Raw genomic sequence first — 15,491 nt, forward strand, 5'->3', positions numbered from 1 at the left:
TCTGCATGGCTGGATGGACTCAGAGCTGCCCCGAGTGGCTTCGAGACCAACCGGTCTCCCAGTGAAGTCCCCGCTGCAGAGCACACTCTGGGGCAGGGCTCGGGTGCGTTCAGAGGTGCGTGCACTCTGAGGAAGGCTTCCAGGGTGTGGCCTCGGCCGCCAAGCTGTGCACCCCAAAGGGGCCGAGATGCCGGGGGGCCATCCGCTCAGCACTGGAACCCCAAGAGCTGCCACAACTCCCATGTATGTCCTTCTGCCAAAGGGATTCAACGAAGGCCCGGAGCCACAGAGCTTCAGCTGGCATTCCGACCACGCGAATCCAAAACCCGATTTCTACAGCCGGGGAGGCTGTCCAGGATTCCTACCCCTGGTAGTGTCACGGGCCAGCAGGGGGCAAGACCAAGTCACACCAGCAGCCACAGTGCCTGCCTGCTGCAGTCTGGAGTGAGGGGCTCATTGTAATTGAAGCAAACAAAACTGAACAGGAAAACCTCTCCTGCTGCTTGCTACCTCTCGTGCGCCCCCGACCCCTCCCTCCCACGTCCCGTGCGCCCCCGACCCCTCCCTCCCACGTCCCGTGCGCCCCCGACCCCTCGCCCGCACGTCCCGTGCGCCCCCCCGACCCCTCCTCGCCGCTACGTCCCATGCGCCCCCCCGACCCCTGGCCCCCACGTCCCGTGTGCCCCCTGACCCCTCGCTCCCACTTCCTGTGAGCGTGCTGTTCCCACTAAATAAGTCAGTTGAGATGTCTTAACTGCCTTGTGTGACGAGTGGAGAGGAGGCGGTGGTGTGCTGTGCTGTCATGCACTGTCATTCAAAAAGCACTCGATATGTGTAAATATCCATCTCCCTAGAGATACAACAAGTGAGCCGGCCGGGCCACGGTGGCCCAAAGTGATGCTCACTCGGCTGAGGGAAGCGTCTCTTGAAAGGATTTTTCCCCTTCAGTTGTGAGTAAAAACTCAAACATGCAGAAGAAAAAGTCACTTCTCAGTGGCATGCTTTCTATAACTCATGGCAGCAGAGTGACAGGGGACCGGAATTTTCTACCAGCCTCCATGGGGGGACAGGCGTGCAGGCACGGCTGCCGGGGGTGGGGAGGCACCAGCCTCCAGCACCAAAGCTGAAGGTGGGGAAGGGCTGCCGCTGCCCGTCACCGCCAGCACCCGCCGCGCTGCGCTGAGCACGGGCTTCCCCCTCGCTCCGGCGCCCCCTGCACCTGGTGTCTCCGCAGGCCCCGTGCCGCGCGGGGCCCGAAGGAGCGGGGGCAGCAAGGCTGTGAGCCATAAATGACATGCATAAGTGAGCCGCCTCCGCCAAATGGGTGCGAGCTGCACCCCTCGCTGCGCCATGCGGGGCGCGCCCGCCCGAGGCCCACATGCTGGCCAGGAAACGCAGGGCCAGTCAGCTGGCTTGCAAGAAGCACGGTTGGTTTTCTTAACGGTTTCGGAAGTTGGAAAAACATTCAAATGTAGGTCGCAATGAAGATCTTACATAACTTACTAGTTCTTTCTGATGTACTGGTTTTCCACTAAACATATCAAGTTGTGGAGATGGTGATGAAAGGCAGCGTCGGGCCTGGGGGCAGGAGGAAGGGGGGACAGTCTCCATCCAGAAATGCAAGGCTCTGCTGGACACATTGGATCCCCTTCTCAGCTCACGGCACCCTCGGTTTCCCAGACAAGTTTTTATGGCACCTCTCGGCCAAAAGAAATGTCAAACAGTTACATTTATTAAGTAGCTGGGTCTAAACAGCATATGTATTTATGTCCTGATGATTAAGTAGCCCATTAAAACCACACATTCACATAAACGGAAAGAAGAAATGCGATACTTTCCTCTTCTGGTGAGTGACCCCCATTGCTTGGGCATGGGATCTGGCGGCCAGCTGGGCACTGCCAGCCTTGCACACGTTGGAACCACACAGGGACGTCTCCGTTCCCGGGCCAGCTTTCATGCCGTCCGCACGGTTCACAACGCACCGCGCCTCCCCGGTCCCAGCCCAGCACGGCACAGCAGCCAGTCCAGCCGTGGGAGACGGCGAGCCGTGTGGGCCACACGTCCATTCTTCCAGCCGGTGGCCGCAGATGCTGAGTACGGTGGGGTCTCCCCAGAACGCAGAGCCACCCCCAGGCTCCTGTGAGCTTGCTACTGGGACCGGCGGCCGCAGGGGGGCGGCTGGGGGGCTGGGCTGAGAGGCTCCAGGTGGTTTCCACGCTAACACAGCATGGCAGGCATGCACGTGGCCAGTTTACCGACGACACACCTAGGGGTAGATGGAGCTGACCTGGTAGCCAGCCCAGAGGCCAGCCAGGGTCCCCCCAGGAGGGTCTGAGTCCCCACGTGGGTGTGGTGACGATAACTCCACACCAGCCTCAGAAATCAGAAGTGGAACTTCTTCCCCACCTGAATCCAACACAAATAAAGCTACTTTTTTTACTCAGGTTTTTCTAATGTTGCTCAAAGGAGGAAATGCTTGAATTGGATTAACTCAAACTATGATTAAATGCAAAAGACTCGTTCATTTATTTCACTTTCCCCAGGCAGCTCTGTATTTGTCCCAATGCAACGGCAGCACAGCTATGCGGGGGGTCAATCATTTTCCTACTGCACTCGACGCCACTGGACTCCAACAGAATGCAAACCATGACTCAGACATTTATTTATTTGTTATTTATTTTTAGACTAATGGGAACAGCATGAATTCTTTCTTGGTCTTCCAAGAGCAAATGCCTTTTCTGCTTGATCCGGAAAGAGCTGCGCTTCGGAATGTTCAATTTCTAATCCACCTAACTGAGCGCGTCTAACCCCCTTTGGGCGGCTCTCCCCCGCATTCCCAGCTCCTGTCCTCAGTTCGCTGCTGCGGGCAGCACGCGGCTGCGCCAGAGGAAGGCGGTGGCGGCACACCAGCGCTCGCCAAACGTTTCACTGTTTGAAAGTGCTTTCCTTTTAAAATTCTTTTCATCGAGGTCTCAAACTCTAGAACTGCCAGGATAAAGCCATGGACTCTGAGTCACCAGCCTCGCGCATTTCTAATGTGGGAGTTCCCTCGGCAGGAGCTCGCAGATCAAGAGGACGACCTCCCTGTGGTGCCCTGGGGCTTCCATTCAGCCCCAAGAGTGACCAGCTGCGCTCTCCCTACCCCCCACCGTTCCCTGACTGACTGCCCCCGGAGGAGGCGTGGCCTGCTCTGGACTGAGCCTGGTGTGAACGGGCCGGAGGAACTGCTCACTTGTGCACGGCATCCGGGGCTGCGGGCCGGCCTGTGGCCGCCTTTAATTCAACAGCAATCCGCTGTATTATTTTTAAAAACCGAGCTTCACAGCATTAACCCATCAAAACTGGTTCCCACGGAGCCACATTCCAAATCCAAACACAACTCCACTGCGAGAAACTCGCGAAAAGTGCTGGCCAAGGGAGCAGCTGAGGAGCTCCGGCTCAGTGGCCTGTATCAGGCCCAAACCCAGTTCGAGTCCTCATGGTTTGGACAGTTCGACAGGGTTTAGACACGGGAAGCCGGGACGTGAGAAAGGTTCTTTCTTGGGGAGCTGCCACTCTCTGTGCCATATCTGTCTTTATTTAAATGAACTCCTTCTTAGAGTGAAGTTTCATGTGACATTACTCGAAACCTACAGAAATAAAATAACAAGTGTTTAAACATTTGGAGCGAATGACACCTTTGCTGGCCAGGTGTTTCACGTGCACCCTTCCTCGGCCGCTAGGGGACACAGCCCTGAAACAAGGGATGTAAACAGGCCCCCCAAAACCTGAGTCTGAAACCACATCGCCCCAGAACCGGTGCTGCGCAGAGACGGTTGGCGCTGGGAAGACACTCTCATTTCGGGTCAGGAGGCCAGGAAGACACGAACAGAAGCTCACGGACGCGTCCACGTCCCAGGCTGGCCCTCCAGTTGCGGGGCCACAGGGCATGTGGCTGCCAGAAATTCCCTCAACCCCGAGCCACAGACATGGTGGGACAGGCCTGGGCTCTCCTGGGCCTTCCACAGTGCACGGCAGCCGCAGCCTGACCCCCAGTGCATCACGCAGGAGGGGTGCACGCTGACATCTACTTACTGCTCTTCCTAGCAAATTTTGGACCACGGAATGAACAGAAAGAGCTATAATTAGTAAAGAAGAAAAAAGCCACACTACTCTGTCCTGCCACAGCACTGTTGCATTGTTTCTGATTAGAAAACAAGCTCTTCCACTGAGCAGGTTTAAAATAAATTAACATGCTTACCAATGCTTTATAGCTTTAGAAATCAATGTGCGAAACACAGCCATTAAACAATCTGTACTTTGAGTGTGAGTTATAAAAAGAATTGATCAGTTTTAGACCCCTTTGCTTCTACAAGTCACGGGCAAGCCTACAATCCTCCGAGTATGAGCACATGGCTGCTGAATTATGTAAACACGTACAAAAACATGAAAAGCTTGCAGCTTTAAGAACTTGTGAGAATGATGACGGAGCCAGAGCCACACGAGAGTCAATCAGGTGGAGCAGGAAAGGCAGATTTTGCCTCTGAAATGGCTCAGAGAAGGAGGAACTTTGGCTGTTACAACATCATAAAAGTCACAAGCTGCACCTAGAGCTCCGTGAACAGGAAAACACGCGGGCCTAACAATTTCCCAGCGTTCTCACTGCAGCACTGCAGCTCGGGGTTTGAGCGGCTTGGTGCCCGCGAGGGGGCTGACGCCGGTGAGGCTCGGGGACCCCCCGCTGGGTGGGGAGCCTGCACACACGGCGCTGCACCCCTTCACTCGCCGCACGTGCGCACGCCCATCGCGGGCTCTCACGCAGATGTGCCCCCGTGCTGAGCGCCTGTGGTAGAATCCCCGTCTTCTCCGCTGGAACCCTCTCCACCTTTTGGTTTGTTGGCAGGAGGGGGAGAGAAGGCAGCAGGAGGTCTGGGTTCTGAGATTTCTCAAGTGTTCCCAAGCCCTTCACCCTCTCTCTTAAAGCAGCAAAAGGCTTTCTGCCCTCCTTACAGAGAACTAGTTTGTGATGAAAGGATCTTCAGACAAAAAACAAGCTCCTTTAGCCTTTTCTTTTCCTACCAGCCCAGTGTGGTAACTGTGATGGTGTAAATTTACTTCATGTTGACAAGGAAAAAAAGCCTGCTCTGAAGAGGACAGCACTGTCTCATCCCCAGAAATGGACCCAGGATTTGGGCAAACTCACATAATACTGAGAGAAACAGCAGGGACAGACCAAAGACACAAACAGGCTTTGGGATCTCAGCAGGTCGACAGAGAGTGAAGGGCAAGGCAGCTGCCGCTCACTGGTGAGCGGGTTTTCCCAGCTGAGTCCCGGTGTGTCAGCGCTGTGGTCACAGGGAGGGGCCAGGCGCCGGGCGACCGGCATGCAGAGTCTTGCTCCGCAACCAGCTTGCATGGCGATCCAGGCCCTACAGCCTTACTCATAACATGAAAGGTTTCAACCATACTCTTGCTTTCTAGACCCTTTCTTCCCGCAGCTTTGGAAGGCCTGTCATCCTCTAGTGAACTGAAATGCAGGGACATACTTATGTCTTGTCTACGATCTCTCTGCACACAAAGGCAGAGGTGTGTTTATAAATACGCGTGTCTCTGAAACACACGCTTCGGTCTGTCCACCACAGAAGACACAGCAACGTCTGCTTGCTCGTCCCCTCTGCGCACCTTCACTTCAGAGGCAGGCACAACCTCAGCCGTGCTGGGGACGGAGGCCCGGGGTGTGCGGCCTGAACCCCGGGCCTGACTTGCAGAGCTGCATTTCAACTGCTCCCACGCGCAGCGACAGGTCATTCTGTTCGCGGTATAAAAGAGGGAATAGCTTTACATCTCTTTCTAGCTCCGTCTCCTGAGTGTGTCCTAAGTGGAGAAGTGGAGAAAATGTCCCAGGAGGCAGGCCAGTGGCCCTGGGCCATAGGACGCCCGGGCAGCGGGGACTCCCAAGCGGCAGGGGACTCAGCCCCGCGGCCCCGCATGCCCGCGGCCCGTGCTCCCACCCCGGCCCTCCCCCCCTCCAGCAGTCTGCACGGCTCCGACGCTGGTTTTACGACAGCTCTCTGTAAGGCCCCGGGTGGCTGCACGTGTCCCCCAGGTCGCTGATACAAGCTTTGCCCAAAGATGCCAGGCCACCTGGGACCTGGGGCCACACCGCGGCAGCCTCATCTTTTGTCCCCGCGGCCCACGGGCCCGTGCGGGCAGCAGGAAAAAGGCCAGCAAGCGCCACCCGATGTCTCAGGACGATCTTGGGGTGCCTCAGAATCATCTCGGCCCCCCTCTTCTGACCATTCTGCAGGGACTGCCCCAGCAGCCTCGGCAGTGACGCTGTGATGCGGGGCCACCCGCGGGCCCTGCCTCAGTTGGGACCAGAGCCCTGCCCGCTGCCCAGCCATGCTCACGACTCCCGGTGGCCTGGGGACCCTGGTGGAAGCCTCTCCGGGACTCTGGTGGACCCCAGGAGTGTGGGCAGACGGAGGCCCTGGGCCGGCCTGGCCCAGCAGGGACGGGCGTCCTCCTTCCCGCCCAGCTGGACGCTCCGGGCCCTCCGCACAGGGTCACCATGGTGGCCTCCTGCCCTGCTTCCCGCGCCCGTCCCCCTGACCGCTTCCGGGGCCGCGTCTTAAATACACTTCCCGTGCGCAGCCTCCGTCTCGGGCTCTGCACCGGGAACCCCAGAGGAGGCAGCCTGAGAGCCTCGGGAGGAGAGTGCACAGGTGGCATTTTGCATCTGCAAGCTGCTGCCTCTGCTCTCGCCGGCTGTCAGCGTACACGTGATCTCACGGTGTTGGCTGCCTTTGATCTGCTCTGGGCTTGCAAGTCTCTGTAAGGTGCTGTGAGCCAGGGCTCTGTCTGGGGAGACCTGTGGTACAGGTTTGGGTCCACAGACCTAAAAGCCTCACAGGTGTAGCCCTGGCGGGTTCGATTCCCGGTCAGGGCATGTACGAGAAGGCAACCAATCCATGTTTCTCTCTCTGAAAGCAATTTTACAAAGAAGCCCTCACGCGAGGATAAAATAAAATAAAAGCCTCACAGGTGTAACCATGTCACCTTTTGCCACAAGAAATACCCACATACCCATGAGGTTCCTACAGCAGCCCCTTTCAGGCTGCATATATTTTAAATAGCGGCTACTGATGAAAAATAACCCATTCAGCAAGAGGAAATGACCAGGACATTTTAAGGGGGGAAATGCATTGTTCCTTAGATTTTGGAATGATGGTAACAGAAACATACGAAGAGGTAAAGCCATATAAACATACGTGATAAATCCCCCAATTAAATGACAAAAAGGAACACGGAGTTATTCTCACTTTCAAACAAAAGCAAACATATGACGCGATGGAGCGTGGATACACTGGTATACTCACATTATTTTAAATTTTATATGTCACAGGAGAAGGGGACAGGCTAGTAACTTTAGTGTGACCTTCTGGTCTCTTTATACCAGTGAACACAGGACAGGGGTTATCTAAGGGTGGTGTCAGGTAGAAAGTCACTCACAATATTCACAGGAAACAGTGAGAAAACAGATCAAAGCAAAGTAGTTCTAGGAGGCACCTGTGCAGTGGGGTCTGAGCAGGTGGGGGGTGGGAGAGGCTGGGTATGGACCACCTGGCAGGGCCCCACTTGCCTTCGCTTCCGATCACGTCCCACAGAGCCTTACACTGGGTGTGGACAGGAATCACAGAGCTGCTGGAAGGCAAGTGGCTTTGTTACAGGCTTTGCAAGGCCACGTAACTTCAAGCACGCTGTCACTGCAGAGAGGACACAGGGACAAACTCACTTCCCGCTCCCGGGGCATTTGAACTCTGCACGCGTCTGGGGGACAGAGGGGCCGGAGAGCACCCCGCCTTTCCCCTTTCACCTCGGCATCCCTCAGCCGCTGCCGCCGAGCGCACACCTGCGCTGGCGGTGGCGTCCCCAAATGGAGACAGAATACAGTTCTAAGGAGGGCGGACAGCCCAGCGCTGCCACTCTTCTGTCTGGAGACCTCACGGTGGGGGACCGAGGACATTGGGTCAAAAGCCTTCCAAAGAGAATCTTCCTGGATTTAATCATCTTGCATTCAAGCTTTCCAGCAAACAGGAAGAGCGAGTGTTTCGCCTGTTACCAGACGTATCTCCGTGGAATGGCTACAGAAATCCCGTATCCCGGGCAAACAGGAACACACACAGAGCCTTCCGAGATTTAAAAGTACACGACGTGAAAACGAGGTGGCGTCACGACGTGACCCGCGATGCAGCGGGTGTTGGAGGGGTGTGCGCGGGCTGGGGCACCGCCCCCAAGGGGCGGGGGGCCGCGGCAGAGGAGGCTCGGACCCAGGCCAGAGGGCGCGGGGGCCGGGCTGGGCGCTCGCAGAAACTCAGCCAGGGGCTGCCGAGTGCAGGTGTGGGCAGGGGCTGCCGCGTGGGGACCCGCACTCGTCCCGCAGGCCCGGGCGCCAGGCAGGCGCCTGAGCTGCCCCGACGGGGGGCTTGCGTGTAGCCGCGCCTCCCAGGGTGGGCGGTGGGAAGGCAGGAGGGGCTGCGTTAGAGCCCGGAAGAGAAAGGACCGCGGGCCTTGGGTGGGAGGAAGGCATCACCTCAGCAGGGAGTCGTTGGGTAGGAAAAAAACCATCCTAGAGCGAAAGGCTGGAGAGTAAAATGTTCCCGATGAAACCTCGAGCTAGCTGTTCATTTGCTGGGGAAATCAGGTCATTCAGATGAGCAAAAACGAAGCAACTAGGAGGTACCAGGACGTGGAGGTTGATTTAAGTGGGAATGGCCCCCCGACCTGGATCTGCATAGTTGGTGAGGGACCAGCATCCCAACCTCCAAGTCGGGGACCGGTTTTGTAAACTATGTTTTCCTTTCCCCACCCAAATTCAACATCACTTTCCTTTTGGTAGAAAAAACAGCAATGGCAACCTTGGTGAGAAGGAAGACAGGGAGGGAGATGTTTTAATGTGTAATCAATCTGCCACAGCGGCCTCGCACAAAGGCTCATTTTCCTGTTAAATTGGATCATTCTAAATGTAAGGGGAGTCAAGAAAAATGTCAGGATGTATCTTACATTAAAAAAAAAAATGGATGTTGATGTTATATTACGGTTTTTTATTCTGGTTGCTAGAGCTTCGACGTGTTGCCCACTTTAAACACATGTTTGAGGCGCAACTGTCCTGTTTAGCAAAGGACAGTGATGCTGAGCAGCCAGCCAAGCAACTGACAGCAGCTGCCTGCACTTGTTTATTGCAAGCTCTGGGACCACGCACTGGAGCTCTGAGCCAGGGGTGATGGCTCAAGGGCCCGCTCTCAGGGCATTAATTAAGGGGCAGGCAAAATGACCGTCCGCAAGGTCTGTTCAAACTGGTCCTGGGGACCCTGTCAGGCACCTGGCCCCGCGGACCAGCGTCTCTGCCCAGTCATGTTCAGGCGGGAAGGCAGGGCCCGGCACCGTGCACCGCGCCACAGCTGCCCCTGCAGATCGGGTATGCGCGGCCATGCCCCTCCATCGGTGGGGACCCGGCCAGAGCTGCCAGTGGGGGCGGAGGTCTCAGTGGCATCCTCCTGTTTCTCCTATGAAGACTTCCTCACACTAAATGGAATTTCATTGGGCAGATTTCCCTATTTCTGGGTTTCAGCAGTAGACAATTAAAAACCAGACACGAAACAGAAAGACATTTCGGGGCCATGAACTGGAAAAGAACTCACGGGTCTGGGCCCAGAGCCCGGGAGTTGTCCAGGTGCGCCTTAGACGCAGGTCCCGCAGGCCTCGCGGGGACCTAGGGTGAGCCCCGCCCGAGGGAGCTCTCCCTATGGGAACCTTCGTCTCCCTGTGGAGAGTGTTCCTCTCCAAAGGCACTGCTAGCCTTTGGAGGGAACACAGATTCTTGAGTCATGAGCCTCCTGGGAGACAGAATCAGTGTGAGTAACCGTCAAGCCTAGGCTTTCCTGTTTGTGAAAACGACCGCCCTTCCCTCCTGCATGGGAGGTGGCCTATCTGGTTTTCAGGGCGCTGCCGTCCTCAGACACTCACGCACGCCAACTCGGGGCTGCGCAGCTTGGGCTGATGACAGGCAGGAGAAGGGCGGAGCGGCCCGTGGGCTGAAGGGCTGGCCGGCTCCCCTACCCTGGCTCCCCGCGCGCCCTCTGACACCAGGCGCCCGGAGTCCTGGCCGCTGAGACGCTGCACGCGGCCCCCAAACCTGAATTCGAGCTACTGCGGCGGTCACTGAGACTTACATTCCTCTTTGCTCTTAAAGGGTCTTCAACTCGCCCACTTCTCCTAAAACCTGAATTCCGTCTCATTGCTTCGAGTGTGAGAACAGGAATCCTTTTGGGAATCAACACAAAATGTCTCATACTTGATGTTTCCGTTTCTGTTCCACTTTCTCCCAAGACTTTGATTAGCTAGCAAACGGGTTGTAACCTATTGAATTTCACTTTGTTGTGTTGTACATATTGTATATAGACACTACACACACGTATACCACATACATGACATCCATATACACACACCGCGCATATACAGACATCTGTAATTTGCTTCAGTGTAAGATGAAACCCCCCTCCCCCGCACCCTATACATAAACACCTCATCATCCCGAAAAGCTGAAAAGTAGTGGCTTAGAAAATTTTGCATTCTATCATTTTCAAGCTTAGGAAAAGTTACGGCAATAAAGCTAAGAAATTTTTTTATAATTTGGATCTTTTATGTCTTTTAAAGTTCCTAAGTATAATTTTAAATTGGAACATGACTTCAAAATGGCAAATTATAAACAACTCTCTCATGTCTCTTGGTGGCTGTAAACATATTTGACCCAGCAGTTCTAGAAACAGGGCTGGGGAAGGATTAAAGAATTCACTTTCCCCTCTGGCTATATCCTGTAGAGTGACAGAAGATAGGATAATTTTCATTTAGCTCTTACGTACTGAAGGCGGTAAGATAACGGCCTTTATTTATAATCATTTATAAATTAGTACTTCGGAGTGTAGACTTACACCATGCTCCAGCTTGAATCTATCTGTAATTGCGCCAAACTTCCCAGACTAAGTCTTTCTAAATATTATTTTTGCTCGGTGTTAAGAGTAACTAAGATAACTTCTCTAGATGACTTCTACAGCTTTAACTTTAACCTCAAAAATTCCATCATTCCCATGGTGATGAATGAGTGTAGGGAGCCGGGGGAGCAGTCACACACTCAAGATCTAGGTTCTTTTGGACGGCATATTGAAACCACACAAGTCACGATTTTTAACAGGCAGGGGAAGGACAGGCGGAAGGAGTGGACTCCGGCGCACACGGCCACCAACGAGCCTGCGCCCGGGCCCAGCCGGCCGGCGAGGGTTAACGGATGCTGCTGGAGGAGTCTGCAGAGATGCTGGGACGTGGGAGGGGAGGGAAGGGGCTGTGCCTCTTCACACCGGGCCTAGCCTAGCTCCAGTCACACAGAGGACGAGGAGGAGGGGCATAGGCCTCCAGGCCACACCAACGTGGCCTGGGGGCTCCAGCAGGTGTCAGGCTTCCTGTCCCACAGCCTCCAGGGGAGAGCCGAGGGGGGCCCACGGAGCATCCCAGCCCCCAGCGCCTGGAGATGGGAAATGCGTGGGCGTGGGGACCGGCCTTGGCCAGCAAGCCCCGCGAGGGGATGCTGACAGTGCCACCGGAACCCTAAAGCCCTGCAACCCCACCCAAGACACAGCGTGGAGCCGTGGAGCCGTGGAGCCGCCAACGCCAAGGCCCCCCAGCCCCACCCCTGCCTCTCCTGGGCAGGGGCAGAGGGGCACGCAGGGGCCTGCCGCAGACCCACTGAGGGCTGCTCTGCGGTTTAAAAAGTAACCGTGCTACCAGCAGCTTTGTGGCCGATTTTTAATCACTCAACTGAATAAAAAATATTTAAGTTGTAACTATGTGATTAAGAAATAAAAATAGGGTCCTGTCCTCATCTTAGATTTTAGAACAGCGAATGGAACTGTGGCTCCTATCACTGGATCATGACAAAAAAACAAAGAAGAAATAGAACTGAATTTTAAGTGCCCCGAGTTATGCATACACGACTGTAAAAGCACAGCCTAACGAGCCGGGCCGGTGGTGCGGGTGGTTGGAACGCTGTCCTGCGCAGCGAAGGTCGCTTTGTCCCCGGTCTGGGCGTGGAGGAGAGGCAGCCTATAGGTGGTCCTCCCACATCAGTGTCTCCTCCCCCGCTTTCCTTTCTCTCTAAAACTCAATAAATATATTCTCGGGTGAGAATACAAAAATTAATACATAGCTTCATTATATGGAAGCTGCTCAAGTGTCCACCTACATATATGAGTGGATAAAAATGCGGTGCATGTATATATACACAGTGGGACATTACAGGCTATAAAAACAATGGAATCTCACCATTTACAACAGCATGGATGGACCGATAGGTGATTTTGCTAAGTGCACTAAGTCAGACAAAGGCAAATACTCTATGATTTCACTTATGCGTGCAATCTAAACAACAAAAGAAACGCATGGAACAGAAACAGAGTCACAGATGCAAGGAACAGACTGAGGGCTGCGCGAGGGGCGGGGGGAAGCGAAGGGGCTGAGCAGCACAGGTTGGTGGTCACGCACAGAACAGTTGTGGGGGTGCAAAGCATGACATAGTGAATACAGTCGATGATGTCGTAATAACTGTGTGTGGGGTCCGGTGGGCACTAGACTGACTGCGGGGGGGGGGGTCACTTGGTAAATTGCATAAATGTCTAACCACCAGGCTGCACCTGGAAACTAACAGAAAATCACGTCAGGTATCAACTGCAGCTGAAAAAACATAGCTCGATTAATGCTTACAACAGCCCGCTGACCAATCAGACACACCATTTTACATATGAGGACCCCGGAGTCCCCACAAAGATAAGCCATTTACCTCGAGTCAGAGGCTGGGAAGAAGGGAGCAGGGCGCACAGCCCGCAACCCGCCGCCACCGCCCGCCACCGCACTGTGTGAGCAGTTAATCAGACTACCTGACGGCCTGCGGGAGTGACCCCGGCCGCTCCGCTCCCCTGTGCTCACGCTCCTGTCACGGGGAGCCCCTGCACCCATGGGCCCCAGAGCCCCAGGGGAGAAGCACCCGCCCTGAGCAGCACGTGCAGCGATGGATGTGCGAGCAGGGGGCTGAGGCTGTCCAATGCGTGAACTGAGGAACTCAGGACAAAGGCACACCCGTGAGGGACCCTGGGACAGGGTGCAGTGCGAAGAGCTCAGGGAGAGGGAAGGGGCCGGGGGCTGCCGAGGGGGGCTGAGGGGCGACCCCGACAGTCGCAGGGCAGGCCCCAAGGTGCGCCTTTCCCGTGCAGTCTTGGTAAGGCTAGAACGCGGTAGGAGCAATGACGCTCCTTAGACGCAAACCCTTGGTCCCTGCAGAACAGGGACAGCTGGACGGACATGGCCGAGAGGGGCCTACGGCTCTTCCCGGACAGGCCGCCGTCCGTCGTCCATCTGTCCTCCTGGAGAGGCAGCCTCGCTCCCTCCCTGGCCTGGCTCGGTGCAGACCGCTAGTTTGTCTGCTACGCAGTGTTGCAAAGCTGCCAGGTTTTGAGTTATGTAAAATCACACTGTATTTTACTTTTGGTGATTAAAAAAACAACAACAAAACTTCAAAATCAAAGCAAGCCCCAGGTCACCCCAGGTTTGCTGAAGGCAGGGGGTGCCTTCAGGAGTACGGTCTCTGGCCGCCTGACTCACGACGGCCGCTCTGCCCCGTGTGTGTCCCCAGCTGGAGAGCTACATCCAGGAGAGCATGAGGAAGGAGATGGCGGAGATGCAGCAGAACGCAGTGCAGAACCAGACCGCCGTGATGATCGAGATTGGGACAAGCCTGCTGAACCAGACGGCGGAGCAGACGCGCAAGCTCACCGATGTCGAGGCCCAAGTAAGTGGGGACGCGGCAAGCGCGCAGGGTCCGGCCCCATCACTGCCAGCATGGGGTCATGCAGCCCGGGAACTGCAGGAAGGGACGGCAACGTAGAGAGAGGTCGCCCTTAGCAGAGAGAAGGGTGAACTAGGAAGGACCTAATACCTGCTGACTATATAGGACTTTAAAATCAGTAAGTACACTTTCATCTTTAGCGCTGAGGTGAAATTGCACAGACTCCACTAAGGACACTCAGACCATTCTCACAGTCTTCGTACGCGGTGACTGCAAGCTGAATGCTCTCTTGCCTCACTGGTGTCTTCTGGACTCGGGTGTTCTTTTCGTTTCGAAGGCAACTCTTCGATGCCTGAGAGATGACAAGCCCTAAGGCACGGGGCTAAAACCCTGTCCTTCAAGCTACCTCTTCAGTTAGGATAAAACCTAAATCTCCAAGAACTGTTAGAATAATGTGTGGTGTAAGTTTATATAGTTAGTTCGTGGTATGATTTTATACGATTTGTCCTGTGGGTTTATACAGTCGTTGTAGGACTTGACAGAGACAAGGGTGAACAAAGAGGTAATAAAAGCCAAGTATGAAAATACATAAACTGTAATCCAGAGATACAATAAAAACTAAGAATGAAAAAATATAAAAATTTAAAAGTGAAAGTACCAATATATCCATAGTCCATTACTGAGATAAATCATTAATGATTAACTCACATTCCTCACCGTCTGAGAGTAGAGCTGGTGGGTGTCAGGAAGCCCATTTCCTGTGTTTTCAGGTGACAGTAATGAGGGAGTGTAAGGCTGAGCGAGCTGGGATGTAAACCTTCACTGCATCCTGCCTGAGGCAGACTCACCCGCTTTCATGAGCTGTTTCTGGTTGGGGCTGTGGTTTGTAAAAACCTTGTGAAACTGCCCATCCTGGGTCCAGGACACCAGGCGCTGGGAGACGGCTGCAGAGGGCAGCCGCCGTGTCCACCTGAGCCAACGAGGGTGGCCGGACCGAGTCGGAACACGTGGCACCGCGCGGCGGAGGCCACCTGCTTGGAGCATTTGCAGAGCGGTCACTGTGTGAAATAGGTTTTAGTGCAAATGTGACGATTTCTGCACGAAGCAAGATTCTGTCGGCCTCTCAGAGACCATAAAATGGGACCACGAAGGGACGCAGGCAGGCCTGCGAGGTAAGAGACGACAGGAACGTGGACGCCCCGGCAGCTGGCTGCCTGCGGAAGCGGCGGTCAGCGCTGCAGCGGGTCCTGGGGCAGCCGCGACCCACACGCTGCTGCCCCACCTCCTGCCCTGCTCCTGTTACAGCCGCTCTGAATTAAACGGAAGACCCGGCCCTCCAGGCCCTGCCAGCCACAGCCAGTGCAGAACGTGTGGGCCCAGCCACGAAAGCCAAGTCGCCATTCCAGCCATCACGTGGGGCCGCCCCTGTGGCCGCGACTCGCTCCCACAGGCGTGCTCCTGGTGGGGATGCAACCCACTGTCGCTCAGGGCTGGGTTGTCCCTGACCTGCACGCGGGGGGCCAGCCCTTGTGTGAGACCCAGACCCGAGCAAACAAAGCTCCTCTCAAGGACCTCATTCCTGGGCAACAGCCCTGCCTGCCCCTCCATGTGACTTCACATC

At 55.2% G+C, this 15,491-nt stretch overlaps 2 protein-coding genes across 2 annotated transcripts in view; one reads left to right on the plus strand and one right to left on the minus strand.

Moving 5' to 3' along the window:
• Positions 1–15,491, minus strand: part of MCPH1 (microcephalin 1) — a 108,787-nt gene that overhangs the window by 15,527 nt on the left and 77,769 nt on the right. The window lies entirely within an intron of this gene.
• ANGPT2 (angiopoietin 2) overlaps positions 1–15,491 on the plus strand; it is a 45,264-nt gene that overhangs the window by 10,453 nt on the left and 19,320 nt on the right. Inside the window, exon 2 of the mRNA XM_054566207.1 lies at positions 13,718–13,873. Within this exon, the coding sequence (XP_054422182.1) occupies positions 13,718–13,873 (156 nt within the window). The remainder of the gene's footprint in view (positions 1–13,717; positions 13,874–15,491) is intronic.

Source organism: Pteronotus mesoamericanus, unplaced genomic scaffold (assembly GCF_021234165.1).
Source record: "Pteronotus mesoamericanus isolate MK-2021 breed Mesoamerican mustached bat unplaced genomic scaffold, CSHL_Meso_final contig_169, whole genome shotgun sequence".
Lineage (NCBI taxonomy): Eukaryota > Metazoa > Chordata > Mammalia > Chiroptera > Mormoopidae > Pteronotus > Pteronotus mesoamericanus.